The sequence below is a fragment of the Dendrobates tinctorius genome, unplaced genomic scaffold (genome assembly GCF_039654945.1).
Source record: "Dendrobates tinctorius isolate UK_male_01 unplaced genomic scaffold, ASM3965494v1 ptg000062l, whole genome shotgun sequence".
Classification (NCBI taxonomy): domain Eukaryota; kingdom Metazoa; phylum Chordata; class Amphibia; order Anura; family Dendrobatidae; genus Dendrobates; species Dendrobates tinctorius.
In genome coordinates, this window is record NW_027361730.1 from 21,258,541 (window position 1) to 21,279,545 (window position 21,005).

The 21,005-nt window shown below is 39.3% G+C and overlaps 1 protein-coding gene and 1 long non-coding RNA gene across 2 annotated transcripts in view; one reads left to right on the forward strand and one right to left on the reverse strand.

Moving 5' to 3' along the window:
• The window catches only part of LOC141093142 (uncharacterized), a 185,574-nt gene that overhangs the window by 160,294 nt on the left and 4,275 nt on the right, over positions 1–21,005 (forward strand). The window lies entirely within an intron of this gene.
• The window catches only part of LOC141093141 (stimulated by retinoic acid gene 6 protein-like), a 196,020-nt gene that overhangs the window by 75,732 nt on the left and 99,283 nt on the right, over positions 1–21,005 (reverse strand). The window contains exons 13-14 of the mRNA XM_073579614.1: positions 10,889–10,937; positions 10,645–10,762 (exon numbers count right to left, since the gene is read on the reverse strand). Coding sequence (XP_073435715.1) covers positions 10,645–10,762; positions 10,889–10,937 — 167 coding nt within the window. The remainder of the gene's footprint in view (positions 1–10,644; positions 10,763–10,888; positions 10,938–21,005) is intronic.

Consider the following 21,005-nt stretch of genomic DNA (forward strand, 5'->3'; position numbering starts at 1 on the left):
TTTTGTGTTATGCTCGTGTACAAAGGCGGGGTTCATGTAGGTGGTGTTATCATTAGGTATTTATCATGCAGACTGATGAGTAAAGACGGATTTCGTCACCCAGGTATCAATTTATTCAGTATAACGTCACCGACCTGACACTGTGTAGGTTACAGTGCACAATCCTGCTGACAGGTCCACTTTTAGGTTGTTTTTCCGTGACACATTGCACCTTATGTAATTGGTAAATTTGGTCCATATGATTTGCGCAATTTTCAAAATTTTAATTTTTATGCCCTTAAACGAGATAGTTATACCAAATAAAACAGTTAATAAATACAATTAACCACATGAATAACTTTATATCAGTAAAACTTTTTAAACATATTTTTGGGTTAGAAAGTTGGAAAGTTTAACAATTTCTCCAACTAAATTTATAAAACCTTTTTAGGGACCATTTATCTATGGTTGTGGTGAGCACCTTGAATCCACAGGTGCTTTGTAGAATATTATAATAATTACCCATGAAAATGAAAAATTACATTTTTTCCACAAAAATGTTACTTTAACACCAAATTTTCATTTTCACAGGGGTAACAGGAGCAAATACATACCAACATTTACTGTGCAATTTCTCCTGAGTACAGAGATACCTCATATACGGTGAGAAACTGCTGCTTGGGCTTGCCGCCGAGCCCCAAAAAGAAGGAGCAATGTTTTGGAGTGCAGTCTTTCATGGAATGCTTTGCATGTACCATGTCACATTTGCAAAGCCCCTGAGGCACCAAAACAACAGAAACCCTCCAAAAGTGACCCCATTTTGGAATTGATAGAGGGGTTCATGGAGATATAGTTTTATTTTGGTGTTTCTTGGTACGGGAATTTATAATTTGGTGGAATATGTAAATTGTGCAGGGTGCATCAGGGTGGCATATGTATATTGTGTAGGTAACAGCATGATTGGCATATGTAAGGCTAGTTTCACATTAGCGTTTTTTTGCGCAGCGCATCGTGCGCATAAAAAACGCAAAGAAAAACGCAAAACAAATGTGCGTTTTTTTTTCTTCATGCGCACGCTGATGCGTCAAAATAACGCAGTGTTACTTGCGTTTTACATGCGTTTTTGCATGCGGTTGCGTTTTTTATGCGCATGCGTTTTTAGGTGTGACATTTCACAATAGCAAAATCTTTGACCACCAATGGGTCACCAGTGGGCGTGTTTCATTGGAATGTTTTATAGACCCTGTACTGCTGAATTCATCAGATTTTGCTGCTGTTTCCGGTGTCAAGATGGACTTGCGTCTGGATAATTTCCGCTTCAAGCTGGATCTTGACATTGCGCTGTCTCAGGCGTATGTCTTTTGTTGCCAGCAAGAAAGGGAGAGGGAGAGACAGCAGAGACGGCAGCGGCGTAGGTTTTGGAGACATCCAATCATCGAACTCCGGCCAAGCCGTGGAGCATATCACACGCTGTACAGCGAGCTACAGGAAAACCCGGAGAAATTTGCTGACTATACACGGATGTCCCAGGAAAGCTTCCTTGACTTGCTGGGTATGGTTGAAGGAAACATCCGGAGAAGGGACACTCAGCTCCGGCGTGCCATTCCTCCCGAAGAAAGGCTCCTTGTCACCTTACGGTATGTATGTTGTTATGTTTGCATAATTTTTTTGGCTTTTTATTTTTTTTTTTTTTTGGTCCAAAAAATTAGGTTTTTTTTGGCTATTGATTTTTAACATTATTTTTGTGAAATTGCTTTTTTGCATAATGGTTTTTCTTCTGGCATGTACTAATCCCAAGCCTTTATAAAATGTTTTTTTGCTATGTTGTATTAAAAAAACATGCAAAATAGTTAGGCCATGTACTTTTTTATTTTCAGTGTTTTTAGTAATACCCAAGACAGAAATATAATTATTTTTTCTTTTTATGTTTGGCAGGTTCCTGGCAACTGGAGAGAGTCTTTCATCCCTGCATTTCCAGTACCGGCTGGGAATCTCAACTTTATCTGGGATTGTTGCCGACACCTGCAGGGCTCTGTGGGATGTTCTGTGTCCGGAGTTTCTGCCATTGCCCACTGCCGAAAAGTGGCTTCAAATATCGGAGAAATTCTGGGCAGTCTGCAATTTCCCGAACTGCCTAGGAGCGGTGGACGGGAAGCACATCCGCATCACAAAACCCGCAAGAAGTGGCTCCGAGTACTACAACTACAAGAAGTACTTTTCCACAGTCCTAATGGCCATTGCGGATGCAGACTGCCGGTTTGTGGCGGTGGACATAGGGGCATTCGGACGGGGCAACGATTCACAGACTTTTAAGAACTCTGATATGGGCTGGAGGTTGTACGGCAACCATTTCAATTTTCCACTGGCACGGCCTCTTCCCCAAACCCAAACTCCACCACTGCCATTTGTAGTGGTTGGGGATGAGGCATTTCAGATGTGCCCAAACCTGCTGAAGCCGTACTCCAGCCGTGACTTGGACCACCGCAAGAAAATTTTCAACTACAGGCTTACGAGGGCTCGCAGGACTGTAGAGTGCGCCTTTGGCATTCTAGTGGCCAGATGGCGAATTCTCAGCACCGCCATCAATCTCAAAATGGAAACAGTTGATGAGGTCGTGAAGGCATGCGTGGTTCTCCACAATTTTGTTATGGCAAAGGAGCGGCCGAACTTTGACATGGATGAGCCTGCTGCCAACCCTTTGCCAGATTTTACTCAGCACCCTCTTCGGTCCTCAGTCGAAGTTGCCCAAATGAGGGACCAATTTGCGGACTACTTTTTATCCGATGTTGGTCGTGTAGCATGGCAGGATCAAATGGTTTAATAGTTTTGTTGTTTGTTAAAAATAAAATACATGGTTTTTTATACCTGTACCCAGTGTACTGTGTCTTAATAAACTCCACTACTCATCTGCCCAGGTTAAATTGAAGAAAGGGAAACCACCATAAAAAAAAATATATATATATATATATATTATAATATATATATATATATATTATAATATATATATATATATATATATATATATATTATTATATATATTATTATATATATTATTATATATATATATATATATATTATTATATATATATATATATATTATTATATATATATATATATATATTATTATATATATATATATATATTATTATATATATATATATATATATATATATTATTATATATATATATATATATATATATATATATATATTATTATATATATATATATATATATATTATTATATATATATATATATATATATATTATTATATATATATATATATATATATTATTATATATATATATATATATATTATTATATATATATATATATATATATATTATTATATATATATATATATATATATTATAATATATATATATATATATATATATTATAATATATATATATATATATATATTATAATATATATATATATATATATTATAATATATATATATATATATATTATAATATATATATATATATATATATTATAATATATATATATAATTATTTTATATTATAAAATATATATATAATTATTTTATATTATAAAATATATATATATATATTTTATAATATATATATATATATATATTATAATATATATATATATATATATATATATTATATATATATATATATATATATATTATAATATATATATAAATATATATATATATATATATATATATAAATATATATATATATATATATATTTATATATAAATATATATATATATATATATATATTTATATATAAATATATATATATATATATATATATATATTTATATATTTATATATATATATTTATTTATATATTTATTTTTATATATATATATATATAAATTTTTTGTTTTTTTTGGTGGTTTCCCTTTCTTTACTTTCTACCGGATGGTCAGCCATCCAACTCTGAAAGGGATACTATATTTCATTTTTGTTTTATTTATATATATATATATATATATATATATATATATATATATATATATATATATATATATAAAAAAAAAAAAGAAATATAGTATCCCTTTCAGAGTTGGATGGCTGACCATCCGGTATAAAGTAAAGAAAAACAAACCATAGTGTAGGGCGCAGTGTGTGCAGGCGGCGAAAGACACAATAACCAAACATTATTTTGAAAAAAAAATATAACATTTATTTAAATTATTTTTTAGTTGCTGGAAACTGGGGGGTGTGGAGGGATGAGGAACGGCTTTGGGTGGAGTAAGGGGTTCTAGGGGAAGGAGGAACCAAAGAAGTGGGGGAAGGGAGCTGAGGCAAGGAAAGTTGTGAAGTGGGAGGTGAGGGAGGAGGGAGGGTAAGAGTCCTCCTCTTTGTTTTTTTAGGACGGTGGCCCGTCGTCTTCCTGCTGTCCTCGCTTGAGCCTGAGGACTGGCTAGACCCCGGGGACCGCCTTGAGCCTCTGGACCGCCTTGAGCCTCTGGACTGCCTTGAGCCTCTGGAACGCCTGGAGGCTGGGGACTGGCTGGAGCTGGGGGACCGCCTGGCACTTGTTGACCGCCTGCCAGGATCTTGTTCCAGCTGTGGCATGCTGGAGGTGGTGGATGTCCTGGCAGGGGCCGTAAATATTGAATGCGGGTCCCCCAGCTGATGCTGCTCCGAGGTGGTGGTGGTGGTGGTGGCGGTCCATGCAGGCGTGGTGGCTGTGGCGGTCCATACCGGGGTGGTCCTCCCGCTGGTGGTGGTGGTTGCGGCGCTCAAGGCAGGGGTGGTGACGACGGGCCATCCAGTGGTGGTGGCGGCAGCAGTGGTGGGCCAGGCAGGAGCAGCGCTTGGCATGGTGTTGGCGGGTAAGTGTCCAGCTGCACTCGGACTTGGGGCGGTATATTGGTGTCCGGCGAGGCTTGGAAGTGTGGTGGCTGTGCAGTGATATGCAGCAGAAGTAGGTAATGCTGTAAAACGAGTCAGTGGTGGCACCGGTGGAAATGCCACCACTGACTGCTGCATAATCCTACTCTGCTGCATAGCCTGCATAAAAGCATTGTTGCAGGCCTGCATGACAGTCAACTGGAGGTCAGGGGTAAGGTGTTCCGCCGTGTCCCGAGCTATTTGGGTATAAAAATGATGCGCTGGTCTGGCGAGGTCGACTTCCAGGCGCTCAAGGCGACCCTCGATAGACTTGTAGCGTTGGTCCAAAAGGAGGAAACCACTCTCAAGTCTATCGGAGAGTGCCTTGAGGCTACTCTGAAAGACCGAGCTCAATTCAACGAACTCGGGCATGAGAGGCCTGTCCAAGGTCCTCTGCCGCTGCTGGCGGGAAGTGCCCGCAAAACCAGTGGCAGAGACCTGGGACAGGGGAACACCTGAGCGACCAGCTTCCTGGTCTCCAGATGACTGTGGTGCAGACCTGCAAGGTGCTTCCTCGCTGATGGATGGCTGGGAGGGGTCCGGGGCAGCTTGATGAAGGACCGCTTCGGGACCAGGTTGCAGGGTGCTGCTCCAGGTGCTGTGAAAAGAAAAGAAAGAAATTACTACCATAAATTAACAATCGCCAACTCCTGTGGAATAGAAAAGCACAGAATAAAACACAATACAACTAGAAAATACTTACGTTCGGGAGGCAAGGACCGGTCTTAAAAATGCCAAGGCACGATGGTATCGGTACTTCGTGCCGGTCCTTGCCGCAGCACCACTGCGAACCTTATTCTCCTGACGGATATCCCTGTTGAAGCGGTCCTTCATCGAGCGCCAACGGGTTCTGACTTTGTTCACTGTGATGGAAAAAAAAAAAAAAAGAAAAAAAGTAAGACTATGCACTGGAGGCTGTGATCATCCAACTGTGTGTGATGATAGAAACTCCATGGAGTTAATAGCATCACACACAGTTGGGTGATCCCGGCCAAGATCACTGCTGCATCACACTGCATTTAAATACTTACGAAAATCCTTGCGGACCCGGGGAGAGGCATTGTCCCAGCCATCCATCAGCGATGCGGCCACCTCGTTCCAGAGCCGCCGGATCACCACGTTGTCCGAGTGCAGTTGGTGACGGGTGTCCCACAACGGGACTCGCTCCTGGACTAGACGGATGAGCTCGTCGTTGTCCAGGGCGAGGTCCTCCTCCCGCTGTGGAGCCTAGAAAAGAAAGACAAACATTAATCTTTGAAAGATTTAAAAAAAAAAAAATATCGATAACTAGCTGAAGAGCCCGGCGCTGCCCGGGCATAGTAACTAACTGTGGTTAGTTATATAAATTTAAAATTATCCTCCATCCCATAGTCCCGTGCCCATATTCCATCATACATATCCTCCATCCCATAGTCCAGTGCCCATATACCCATCACACATCCTCCATCCCATAGTCCCATGCTCATATACCCATCATACATATTCGCCATCCCATAGTCCCGTGCCCATATACCATCATACATATCCTCCATCCCATGCCCATATACCCATCATATATATCCTCCATCCCATAGTCCCGTGCCCATATTCCATCATACATATCCTCCATCCCATAGTCCTGTGCCCATATACCCATCATACATATTCGCCATCTCATATGCCTGTGCCCATATACACATGATACATGTTCGCCATCCCATAGTCCCGTGCCCATATACCATCATACATATCCTCTATCCCATGCCCATATACCCATCATATATATCCTCCATCCCATAGTCCCGTGCCCATATACCCAAACAAACAAACATACACACACACACACACAAACACACACACACACATACACACTTTGAGCCCTAGATATTGATAAACAATCCATGAAAAAATTATTTGTTTTAAATGGAAATAAATGGAAAAAAAACAACAAACATCGAAAAAAACAACCATGAAAATTTAAAAAAAATAAAATTAAAAAATACAAAAAAAAAAAAAAAAAAAAAAAAAAACCAGACTAGAAAATAAGTAAAAAAAAAAAAACAAACAGTCCGTCTGTACTTACATCACGTCTACCCGCCCGCACTTGGCCTTGCTGCTCCTGCCGTTCCTCCGGTGGTGGTGGCGTGATGGAGGATGAGCTCTGAAAATTAAACCAAAAAAATTAATCACATGTGTTTATTTTTTCAAATCCATACGGAAGCATAGTACTCACTTCTTCTGCCTCTTGCCCTGTCCCGGGGACATATTCTTCACCAGATGAAGACATGCTGCAATAAAAAAAAAAAGAGACATAAGTACATAGAAATGTATTGAAATTTCAGCCAGACATTAGGTTTTTCATACTTACATTGGTGCAGCTTGTGCTGTGTGTCCACTAGTGAGCAATCCTTAAAGTATTGTGGAATCCCAGTGCCCACACCATTTTATCACCTTGGTTCAATTTTGTTTTTTTACTGTCTAGACCAAATTTCAGTCATGTTTATGTAAAAAACGCATGCGCATAAAAACGCAAGACCATGCGCAAGTATTGCGCTCCCATAGGCTCCAATGTGGTGTTTTTGCGCATTCCGTGCGCATTCCGTGCGCATGCGTTGTTTTAACGAGACAGGGCGGAACCAAAAATGCAACATGTTGCGTCTGACGCGCCTGGCGCAAAAGACAAAAAAACGCATGCGCACGAAAGCGCAAATATGCGCAAGACCATGCGCACATCATGTAAAATATAGGTGCGCAGTGCGCATGCGCACTGGTGCGCCCGATGCGCTGCGCACAAAAGCGCTAATGTGAAACCAGCCTAAATTGTGCAAAGTACATCAAGTAGTGCAATAAACTAGAGAAAATCAGAAATACATTTAGTTATCCATGGATGTATGGTAAACTTTTAAACAGTCTTTAGGCACAGGTCAGGTTTTTGGAGTCAGCAGCCCTTCCTTGTTCCTCTCGTTTATAACACACTTTGCAATTTCTTTGCAACCTTCCTCTCCTTGCAGTTTGAGGGACCATATCGGGGAAATGTTACCCTGGTACAGTACTGGACTCTTGCCCTTCCTGACTTCCAAATATTAGGGCCTTGATCACTACCTCCTGACTCTGTAGTAATGTGCCTGTCTGGCCTGCACATCGTGATAGCATGTAAGTCTTATACAGTGCCATCTGTACGATGTACACGGCCAGCTTTTTGTACCACACTTTTGTTTTCCACATAGAACTCTAGACTGGAGGACTTAATAAGAGAGATCGATTCCTCCAATGTTGTTATCGTACCCCAGGACACAGCCTGTACAAAAAGTGACAAAAACAAAAAACTTGAGACAAAAATTGAGTGCGGAAACTGATAAGTAGCGATACCAATACTGATAAGTAGCACGAGACACACACCTAAGTGGTGTGAGATGAAAGTAATAGGAAAAAAAAAAGTTTGGCCAAAAATTGAGTATGGTTGATGATCAGTGATGCACAGGGAAGTGGGGCAAAGAAAAAAATTGCTAAACTGCTGTCATCTTAACCTGATCACTGCGTCCAGTGTCAGGAAGGGGTGGAAGCTTAGAATTTGTGATCATTTCATAATTTCTTGCATATGCTGCAATATACAGTGGGGAAAAAAAGTATTTAGTCAGTCAGCAATAGTGCAAGTTCCACCACTTAAAAAGATGAGAGGCGTCTGTAATTTACATCATAGGTAGACCTCAACTATGGGAGACAAACTGAGAAAAAAAAATCCAGAAAATCACATTGTCTGTTTTTTTTTTCATTTTATTTGCATATTATGGTGGAAAATAAGTATTTGGTCAGAAACAAAATTTCATCTCAATACTTTGTGATATATCCTTTGTTGGCAATGACAGAGGTCAAACGTTTTCTGTAAGTCTTCACAAGGTTGCCACACACTGTTGTTGGTATGTTGGCCTATTCCTCCATGCAGATCTCCTCTAGAGCAGTGATGTTTTTGGCTTTTCGCTTGGCAACACGGACTTTCAACTCCCTCCAAAGGTTTTCTATAGGGTTGAGATCTGGAGACTGGCTAGGCCACTCCAGGACCTTGAAATGCTTCTTACGAAGCCACTCCTTCGTTGCCCTGGCGGTGTGCTTTGGATCATTGTCATGTTGAAAGACCCAGCCACGTTTCATCTTCAATGCCCTTGCTGATGGAAGGAGGTTTGCACTCAAAATCTCACGATACATGGCCCCATTCATTCTTTCATGTACCCGGATCAGTCGTCCTGGCCCCTTTGCAGAGAAACAGCCCCAAAGCATGATGTTTCCACCACCATGCTTTACAGTAGGTATGGTGTTTAATGGATGCAACTCAGTATTCTTTTTCCTCCAAACACGACAAGTTGTGTTTCTACCAAACAGTTCCAGTTTGGTTTCATCAGACCATAGGACATTCTCCCAAAACTCCTCTGGATCATCCAAATGCTCTCTAGCAAACTTCAGATGGGCCCGGACATGTACAGGCTTAAGCAGTGGGACACGTCTGGCACTGCAGGATCTGAGTCCATGGTGGCGTAGTGTGTTACTTATGGTAGGCCTTGTTACATTGGTCCCAGCTCTCTGCAGTTCATTCACTAGGTCCCCCCGCGTGGTTCTGGGATTTTTGCTCACCGTTCTTGTGATCATTCTGACCTCACGGGGTGGGATTTTGCGTGGAGCACCAGATCGAGGGAGATTATCAGTGGTCTTGTATGTCTTCCATTTTCTAATTATTGCTCCCACAGTTGATTTTTTCACTCCAAGCTGGTTGGCTATTGCAGATTCAGTCTTCCCAGCCTGATGCAGGGCTACAATTTTGTTTCTGGTGTCCTTTGACAGCTCTTTGGTCTTCACCATAGTGGAGTTTGGAGTCAGACTGTTTGAGGGTGTGCACAGGTGTCTTTTTATACTGATAACAAGTTTAAACAGGTGCCATTACTACAGGTAATGAGTGGAGGAAAGAGGAGACTCTTAAAGAAGAAGTTACAGGTCTGTGAGAGCCAGAAATCTTGATTGCTTGTTTCTGACCAAATACTTATTTTCCACCATAATATGCAAATAAAATGAAAAAAAAAACAGACAATATGATTTTCTGGATTTTTTTTTTCTCAGTTTGTCTCCCATAGTTGAGGTCTACCTATGATGTAAATTACAGACGCCTCTCATCTTTTTAAGTGGTGGAACTTGCACTATTGCTGACTGACTAAATACTTTTTTTCCCCACTGTATATGTCCTGGGGAATATTTTTGATGGACGCCATTCTATTTTGAGAAGGTATCAAAGGGAGCCTGTCACAGCACCCTCTTTAATATATAGAAGTAGTAGTAGTATGGATGTACAGTATATGGGCTAGTTCACCATTAAAAATGATCCTTTCTTTTTTGCAGAAATGTGGCAGTAGATTTTATTGGAGTAAGAGAGTCTGTGCACCCATACAATTACTTAAATATGCAAAAATGTTTTGAAAGTGACAATTTTCAGATTTACATGTTTTAAACATTTAGAAAACCATGCATCATTTCCTTAACACTTCACAAATACTTGATACTTTGTGTTGGCATATCACAAAACATCCCAATAAAATACATTTAAGTTTGTGGGTGTAACGTGAAAAAATGGGGAAAAGTTCATGGGGGTATGAATACTTTTTCAAGGCAATGTACTATATGATAAAATTACCTTGATAGGAATTCTGCTCCTGGGAGGTGTCACACTGAATTAGAAATGTAAGCTGATAACATTATCAATATACTTTCATAGTATTTGACTTCACTATAAAGAATCAATATAAAATGTTTACATTATTCTTACACTGTATAACCAAAGATCTGAAGAATCAGCATTCCTTTTCCTTCTTTGATTGGGACGATAATCCAAAATGTTATTATCAGACTTATCATGAAGAACAGGATGTGCAGCAGAAAGTATCCTACAGAAACAAAGAAGAAACATGAAATATTGCAATACTGTAGATGGTGCGCTAACTAGAAACTGGAAAATTGCTTAATAACTTATACGTTTTATAATAGACAATAAGAGAACATTTTTTACCTACCCCACAGCAAATATGCAATCTGATTTCCAGCATATCGGATACTGGCTGCCTGAAATATAAGCAGAGTAAATAATATATTGAGAAACAAGTTCTTATGCATTTATATGCAATAAGCAAATTTGAGGTAATCAAGCACTTCTGTTACAGGATACACGGTGCACTAAAAAAGGGTGACAATTCGAATTTGTAATATCGGCCACACCCAGTGTCGGACTGGGGTGGCAAGGGCCAACCAGTAACCAACTCCAGGGCCCCACTGTTCAGTTACATGCAAATGTGACAATATCCTCAATCCTGAAATTGATATAACAATGAACTGGGCAGACTGGTAAATGAATAAGTTCCTGCCCGAGTCTGTACATAGTGATTCACGTATATAGTGCCAAGTACTGCTCATATAAGAGGGTGGTGGCCCAATCCTGCACTGGAGCCCACCAGAGGAATCTCCCGTGGGCAAGTCCAAGCCTGGCCACACCGATATGAACACGTTCTGGTAACACTCTAAGGCCACATGCACACATTCAGTATTTGGTGAAATTTTTACCCCAGTATTTGTAAGCCAAAATTCACCAAATACTGGATGTGTGCATGTGGCCTAAGGGCTCATACCCATATGTGAGAAAAAAAAAGTCAGATTTCCAGACCGAAAAAATGGATGAGTGCTATGCGGGTGTCATGCAAGTGTTATGCGAGTGTCATGCGATTTCCGTGCAATTTTTCCACGGAATATCTGTATGACATGCATATGCAATCCGTATGCAATGCGACTTTAACATGAGCTTTTACATACAGCAGTTCTCTATATGTAAAAGCTCATGTTAAAATCGCATTGTAATACACAACTGTACACATCGTTTTAAAACCAAATATTCTTCAAAACACATATATAGATAGTTAGATAGATAGATAGATAGATAGATAGATAGATAGAATAGACATATACGCATAGAATAGATGCATATATATATATATATATACAGTGCCTTGCGAAAGTATTCGGCCCCCTGGAACTTTTCAACCTTTTCCCACATATCATGCTTCAAACATAAAGATACCAAATGTACATTTTTGGTGAAGAATCATCAACAAGTGGGACACAATTGTAAAGTTGAACGAAATTTATTGGTTATTTAAAATTTTTGTGGGAATTCAAAAACTGAAAAGTGGGGCGTGCAATATTATTCGGCCCCTTTAACTTAATACTTTGTTGCGCTACCTTTTGCTGCGATTACAGATGCAAGTCGCTTGGGGTATGTCTCTATCAGTTTTGTACATCGAGAGACTGAAATTCTTGCCCATTCTTCCTTGGCAAACAGCTCGAGCTCAGTGAGGTTGGATGGAGATCGTTTGTGAACAGCAGTGTTTAGCTCTTTCCACAGATTCTCGATTGGATTCAGGTCTGGACTTTGACTTGGCCATTCTAACACCTGGATACGTATATATTTGTGAACCATTCCAAAGTAGATTTTGCTTTATGTTTGGGATCATTGTCTTGTTATAAGACAAATCTCCATTCCAGTCTCAGGTCTTTTGCAGACTCCAACAGGATTTCTTCAAGAGTGGTCCTGTATTTGGCACCATCATCTTCCCATCTTCCCATCAATTTTAACCATCTTCCCTGTCCCTGCTGAAGAAAGGCAGGCCCAAACATGATGCTGCCACCATCATGTTTGACAGTGGGGATGGTGTGCTCAGGGTGATGAGCTGTGTTGCCTTTATGCCAAACATATCATTTGGCATTGTTGCCAAAAAGTTCGATTTTGGTTTCATCTGACCAGAGCACCTTCTTCCATATGTTTGGGGTGTCTCCCAGGTGACTTGTTGCAACTTTAAATAACACATTTTATGGATATCTTTGAGAAATGGCTTTCTTCTTGTCACTCTTCCATAAAGGTCAGATTTGTGCAGTGTACGACTTATTGTTGTCCTATGGACAGACTGTCTCACCTCAGCTGTAGATCTCTGCAGTTCATCCAGAGTGATCATGGGCCTCTTGGCTGCATCTCTGATCAGTCTTCTCCTTGTCTGAGATGAAAGTTTAGAGGGACGGCCGGGTCTTGGTAGATTTGCAGTGGTATGATACTCCTTCCATTTCAATATGATCGCTTACACAGTTCTCCTTGGGATGTTTAAAGTTTGGGAAATTATTTTGTATCCAAATCCAGCTTTAAAATTCTCCACAACAGTATCACGGACCTGCCTGTTGTGTTCCTTGGTCTTCATGTTGCTCTCTGTGCTTCAAACAGAACCCTGAGACTATCACAGAGCAGGTGTATTTATACGGAGACTTGATTACGCACAGGTGGATTATATTTATCATCATTAGTCATTTAGGACAACATTAGATCATTCAGAGATCCACAATGAACTTCTGGAGTGAGTTTGCTGCACTGAAAGTAAAGGGGCCGAATAATATTGCACGCCCCACTTTTCAGTTTTTGAATTTCCACAAAAATAAAATTTAAAATAACCAATAAATTTCATTCAACTTCACAATTGTGTCCCACTTCTTGTTGATTCTTCAACAAAAAATTACATTTGGTATCTTTATATTTGAGGCATGATTTGTGGGAAAAGGTTGAAAAATTCTAAGGGGCTGAATACTTTATATATAGTGATGTCATGTATCTGGGACAATGTAAAAAAGTTAAAAAAAATTAACATGTGTAAAAATAATTTTTTAAAAATTCCTAAATAAAAGAAAAAAATATTCTCCAATAAATTCATTTCTTTATATAAATGAAAAAAAGCAATAAAAGTACACATATTTAGCATCGCTGCGTCCGTAACGACATGCCCTATAAAACTGTCCCACTAGTTAACCCCTTTAGTGAACCTCTTAAAAAAAAAAAAGGCAAAAAACAATGCTTTATCATCATACCGCCAAACACAAAGTGCAATAACAGGTTATCAAAAAGACTGATATAAATAAACTTGGTACCACTGAAAACGTCATTTTGTCCAACAGAAAACGAGCCGCTATACAGCATCATCAGTGAAAGAATAAAAAAGTTATAGCTCACAGAATAAAGCGATGAAAAAAATAATTAATTTTTATTTAAAAATGTTTTTATTGTAAAAAAAAGCCCCAAAACATAAAAAAAAATAAATGAGATATCACTGTAATTGTACTGACCCGAAAAATAAAACCGCTTTATCAATTTTACCACACGCAGAACGGTGTAATTGCCCCCCCAAAAGAATTTCATGAATTGCTGTTTTTTGTTCATTCTGCGTTCCAAAAATCGGAATAAAAAGCGATCAAAAAAGTCATGTACCCGAAAATGGTACCAATAAAAACGACAACTCGTCCCGCAAAAAATAAGACTGTGTGGGCCAAAATATGGAAAAATTATAGCTCTCAAAACGTGGTGATACAAAAACTATTTTTTGCAATAAAAAGCGTCTATACGTGTGTGACAGCTGCCAAACATAAAAACCCGCTATAAATAGTAAATCAAACCCCCTTTATCACCCCCTTAGTTAGGGAAAAATAATAAAATTTAAAAAATGTATTTATTTACATTTTTCCATTAGGGTTAGATTTAGGGCTAGGGTTAGGGTTAGGGTTGGGATTAGGGTTAGGGGTGTGTTAGGGTTAGAGTTAGATTTGTGGTTAGGGCTATGGCTAGGGCTGGGATTAGGGATAGGGGTGTGTTGGGGTTAGAGTTAGAATTGGGGGGTTTCCGCTGTTCAGGCACATCAGGGGCACTCCAAATGCAACATGTCGTCTGATCTCAATTCCAGCAAATTCTGCTTTGAAAAAGTCAAACGATGCTCCTTCCCTTCCAAGCTCTGCCATGTGCCCAAACAGTGGTTTACCCCCACATATGGGGTATCAGAATACTCAGGACAAATTGCACAACTTTTGGGGTCCAGTTTCTCCTGTTACCCTTGGGAAAATAAAAAAGTGGGACGAAAAGTTCATTTTTGCGTAAAAAAATGTTTTTTTTTATTTTTATGGCTCTATTTTATAAACTTCTGTGAAGCATTTGGGGGTTCAAAGTGCTCACCACACATCTAGATAAGTTCCTTGGGGGGTCTAGTTTCCAAAATGGGGTCACTTGTGGGGGATTTCCACTGTTTAGGCACAGCAGGGGTTCTCCAAACGCGACATGACACCCGCAGACCATTCCATCAAAGTCTGCATTCCAAAACATCACTACTTCCCTTCCGAGCCCGGACGTGTGCCCATACAGCAGTTTTCTCCCACAAATGGGGTATAAGCATACTCAGGACAATTTGGACAACAACTTTTGGAATACAATTTCTCCTGTTACCCTTGGGAAAATAAAAAATTGGGGACTAAAAGATCATGTTTGTGGAAAAAATATGATTTTTTTCATTTTCACTCCCGGGCGTTATAAACTTCTGTGAAGCACTGGGGGGTTCAAAGTGCTCACCACTTGGGGGTTTAGTTTCCATAATGGGGTCACTTGTGGGGGGTTCAGGCACATCAGTGGCTCTCCAAACGCGACTTGGCGTCCGATCTCAATTCCAGCCAATTTTGCATTGAAAAAGTCAAACGGTGCTCCTTCCATTCTGAGCTCTGCCATGCGCCCAAACAGTGGTTTATCCCCATATATTCTGTATCAGCATACTCAGGACAAATTGCACAATAACTTTTGGGGTCCTGTTTCCCTTGGGAAAATAAAAATTGGAGGTGAAATGATCATGTTTGTGGAAAAAATGTGATTTTTTCATTTTACAGCTGTACGTTATAAACTTCTGTGAAGCCCTTGGGGGTTCAAAGTTCTCACCACACATCTAGATATGTTTCTTGGGGGGTCTAGTTTCCAAAATTGTGTCATTTGTGGGGGGCTTCCACTGTTTATGTACATTAGGGGCTCTCCAAACGCGTCATGGCGTCCGATCTCAATTATAGCCAATTATACGTTGAAAAAGTCAAACGGCGCTCCTTTCCTTTCGTGCTCTGTCATGCACCAAAACAGTGGTTCCCCCCATGTATGGGGTATCAGCGTACTCAGGACATATTGCACAATAACTTTTGGGGTCCAATTTCTCCTGTTACCCTTGGTAAAATAAAAAAATTGGACCTGAATTAATTTTTTTTGTGAAAAAAAGTTAAACGTTCATTTTTTTTAAACATTCAAAAAATTCCTGTGAAGCACCTGAAGCATTAAACTTCTTGAATGGGGTTTTGAGCACCTTGAGGGGTGCAGTTTTTAGAATGGTGTCACTTTTGGGTATTTTCTATCATATTGACCCCTCAAAAGTATCTTCAAATGTGATGTGGTTCCTAAAAAAAAATGGTGTTGTAAAAATGAGAAATCGCTGGTCAACTTCTAACTCTTTTAACTTTCCAACAAAAAAAATTTTGGTTCCAAAATTGTGCTGATGTAAAGTAACCATGTGCAGAATGTTACTTATTAAGTATTTTGTGTGCCATATCTCTGTGATTTAAGGGCATGAAAATTCAAAGTTGGAAAATTGCAAAATTTTCAAAATTTTTGCCAAATTTCCATTTTTTTTCACAAATAAATGCAAGTTATATCAATGAAATTTTACCACTAATATGAAGTACAATATGTCATGAGAAAACATTGTCAGAATTACCAAGATTCATGGAAGCGTTCCAGAGTTATTACCTCATAAAGGGACAGTGATCAGAATTGTAAAAATTGGCCCGGTCATTAACATGTCAACCACCCTTGGGGGTAAAGGGGCTAAATGATTCAGAAATACACTCTATACATTGTGAATGTGGTAAATGACTTTTCTAGCTGCAAACGTCTGGTTTGTAATGCAATATGTTCATAGGTGTATAGAGACCCATTTCCAACAACTATCACTCCAGTGTTCTTATGGTACTTTGTGTTTGCTAACTGTGTAAGAAGGCTAATAGATGGTTAGAAAACCCTTGAAAACGCTTGTGCAAGTATGTTAGCACAGCTGAAAACAGTTTGGCTGATTATAGAAGCTATAAACCTGACCTTCCTTTGAGCTGGTTGAGAATCTGGAGCATTACATTTGTTGGTTCCATTAAACTCTCAAAATGGCCAGAAAAAAAGAACTTTCATGTGAAACTCAACAGTCTTTTCTTGTTCTTAGAAATGAAGGCTATTAAATGCAAGAAATTGCCAAGAAACTGAAGATTTCCTACAACGGTGTGTACTACTCCCTTCAGAGAAGAGCTCAAACAGGCTCTAACCAGAGTAGAAAGAGAAGAGGGAGGCCCCGCTGCACAACTGTGCAACAAGACAATTACATTAGAGTCTGTAGCTTTAGAAATTGCTGCCTCACAAGTCCTCAACTGGCAGCTTCATTAAATAGTACACGCACAATGCCAGTGTCAATGTCTACAGTGAAGAGGCGATTCCGGGATGCTGGCCTTCAGGGCAGAGTGGCAAAGAAAAAGCCATATCTGAGACTGCCTAATAAAAGGAAAAGATTAATGGGCAAATGAACACAGACATTGGACAGAGGAGGATTGGAAAAAAGTGTTATGGACAGATGAATCCAAGTTTGTGGTGTTTGGATCACACAGAAGACAATTTGTGAGATGCAGAACAACTGAAATGATGCTGGAAGAGTGCCTGATGCCATCTGTCAAGCATGGTGGAGGTAATGTGATGGTCTGGGGTTGCTTTGGTGCTGATAAAGTGGGAGATTTGTACAGGGTAAAAGGGATTTTGAATAAGGAAGGCTATCACTCTATTTTGCAACACCATGCCATACCCTGTGGACAACGCTTGATTGGAGCCAATTTCATCCTACAACAGGACAATGACCCAAAGCACAAATCCAAATTGTGCAAGAACTATTTAGGGAAGCAGGCAGCTGGTATTCTATCTGTAATGGAGTGGCCAGCGCAGTCACCAGATCTCAACCCCATTGAGCTGTTGTGGAAGCAGCTTGACCGTATGGTACGCAAAAAGTTCCCATCAAGCCAAACCAACTTGTGGGAGGGGCTTCTGGAAGCATGGGGTGAAATTTCTCCAGATTATCTCAGCAAATTAACTGCTAGAATGCCAAAGGTCTGCAATGCTGTAATTGCTGCAAAGGGAGCATTCTTTGACAAAAGCAAAGTTTAAAGGAGAAAATTATTATTTCAAATAAAAATCTTTTTTTTCGAACCTTGTCAATGTCTGCACTAGATTTTAAATTCATTTGGCAACTCATTTGATTAAAAAAAGTATGAGTTTTCATGGAACACAAAATTGTCTAGGTGACCCCAAAATTTTTAACGGTAGTGTATATATATGTCTTTATATTTCATACAGAGATACATAGAAGAATGTAATTAATTTGTCGGCTTCTGTAAAATCAATGCAGGAGCCGACAGGATAGGAGATATTGTTTACATACAGTAAATCCATGCAGAATAGTTAGATTATATAGATGTGTGTGTTCAATGCAATTAAAATATTGTGTTTGCAAATTATGGGACATATGCATATTTAATTAAAGAACCTGGAACTTAGTCCAGACAGTCATCCAGTGAAGAGAAAACAGCTGCACTCTGGGAGATTTTTGATTTTCAATGCAAACATTTTTTTGTTGAAGACATCACAGGGAAATAGTGCGTTGAGGTAACGTTTCGACCCTATGTCGGGTCATTTTCAAACCTCACTAGAAAAGATACATACAAAGATAGACATTAGGCTATAAACAGTGATAATCACAAAAATGTACAAACTCTGTAGAGGTTTATACAGATATACATATTTACACAATTACATATTTACACTATTTAAAAAATCATCATGTACAGGATCATTGTGTGCAAAATCATTGTAGAACAAAATTGTACAAATCAATGAGTTAGCCCATAGGATATTGGAGTTAGATCCAGTAAATATTGATTGAAGCAGCCGTGGAGCTGGGTTACAGTGAGGCTGGCAAATGACATAAATGCAACATAATTAGGCAGTGCAAGCATGGAGACTGACCTTAAAGCACAAGAGAAAAAGAAGCAATCACGGCAGTATGAATGTGCAGGAGGGGCTGAAAAAAGATGAAAAAAACAAGAGGTTTGGACCAGTATAAGAAACTGCAGAAAGGAAAAGAAAGGGGATAGGAGGAACAGAGGCGAGGCATACCTAAAGTGCCATATGTAGAAGTCTGGTCTGGCAGGGACCAGGTAGAGGTCCTGATATGAGCTGAGGGGACAGATAGTGCGAGAATTAACAGCATAAAAGTATTCTAAAGTAGCGCACAGTGCAGCAGTGCTGCAGGACATACCTGGAAGCGTGGGGCACCAAGCGCCATCTGTGGTGTAGTGTGCAGGCATTGGTGGTCAGTGGGTTAAAGTACCCTGAAGACCGGAAGTCAGTGGGAGTGTCTGAGGTGTGCTACTGTGTGGAAAACATAAGTGGTGTGTACTGAAGCCGAGGCTTGTAGCGCTGTTAGTGGGGGTGCCTGCACCGTGTGCTGGAGGTAGAAACTACAAGGGAAAGAGGAGACAAACAAAAGTGTACCCGGCGCCTGCGTAGTAGCACTGGGGAAAGGGAGGGGGGAGAGAGAGAGGAGAGAGTGTCAGACTGAGCCCTGAAGCAAGATAGATGAGGAGAGAGGAGAGAGGGAGGGCACAAAACAAGGAGGGAGAAGAGGTAGGGGGATAGAACAGAAGCAATAGAGGAGTGGGAGGAGAACATAAAAAGAAGGAATTAATGAATGAGGTGAAAAAAAGAGTAATGAATGAAATGGATCAAAGGGATTGAAAAAAACAAGGAAATAAAGTAAAATGAATTAAGAGGGGATGAAATAAATCTAGAGTAAAAATGAAAAACGGGAAATAAAAATGAAAAAAAATGCTGAAGAAAATGATGAAAGAATGAAAAGAAACAAATGAATAGAAAAAGAAAAAAGAAGAAAAAATAAAAAAATAAAAAAATGAAAAATGAAATGGTAATAGGACAAATGGAAAAAAAATTAAAAAAAATGAAAGAAATGAAGAAATACAAATAATAATAAAAAATATTGATAATAATAAAAATTAAAAAAATAAAAATTGACAAAATAATAATAATAAAAATAAAAATAGTAATAAAATTAATAAAAATAATGATGAAGAAATGATGAAATGATGAAGATGAAAAAACGAGAAAAAAAATATATTAAAGTAAATGGGAAAAATTAAAAAAAAGTGAAAAAGGAAAAAAGATAAAAACAAAAAAATAAAAAATAAGAATAGAAAAATACCAGTACTTACCCTGATGGGTGTAAAATGTAAGGGTCAAGGCGCCTGAAAAATTAGGAAGAGTTAGTATACAGTAGAAGTGAAAGTCAACATGCTATACACATACCTGCAAATATAAAGTTCACATTTTAAGTATACAGCAGAATCAGATAACAAGCAGGCAAGCAAGAAACCAGTGCTATTACTTATCTGAAAACCATATCTAGTTCCCTGTTAAGGCCCTTGGGAGATAAGGTCTGTAAGATGTAAATCCAAAAGGATTCCCTTTCTCGTAAGTGTTTAATGTGGTCACCACCCCTTCGTGGTTTTTCGACTTGTTCCAATAATTGGAAGCGCAATTGAGAGACCGAGTGGTTAGTGGCTACGAAGTGATGGGGAAGAGGAAGCCATGTCTTTTTGCATCTAATGTTCGATTTGTGGCTTGCTATACGGTCACGGATGTGTAAACCACATGGGCATTTTACCACGTATACAACGTTGTTGGACTCACAGGTGAAGAAACCTTTTATGGCATACTGTTTGCCAGAGTGTGGGTGGGTGATAGTGCTAGATTTAATAACATTCGAGCAGCATGCACATCCCAAACAGGGAAATGTGCCATTCCTCTCGGTGTTGAGGAAAGTTTGTCTGGGGACCAGGGTAAAGCTGCCCAAGTTGGCTTTGACGACCCTGTCTCGAATATTGTGAGGTCTTCTTTTGCACATTAATGGTGGAGTCTTAAATGCCTCGACCTGCGGATATAACCGTGCAAGCATCGGCCAGTGTTTTCGGATGATGTTATAGACTTTAGGCATGATGGGGTGGTGGGTGTGGACTAAGGGAATTCGTTCAGGTTTGGATTGAACAGATTGTTTAGGGACCGGGTTGAGAGCCAAAGTTTTTTCTTTATTGAGGAGATTTTGAGGGTAATGGCGAGCCGAAAATTTTTTGACATTTCATCGAGGCGTTCCGGCA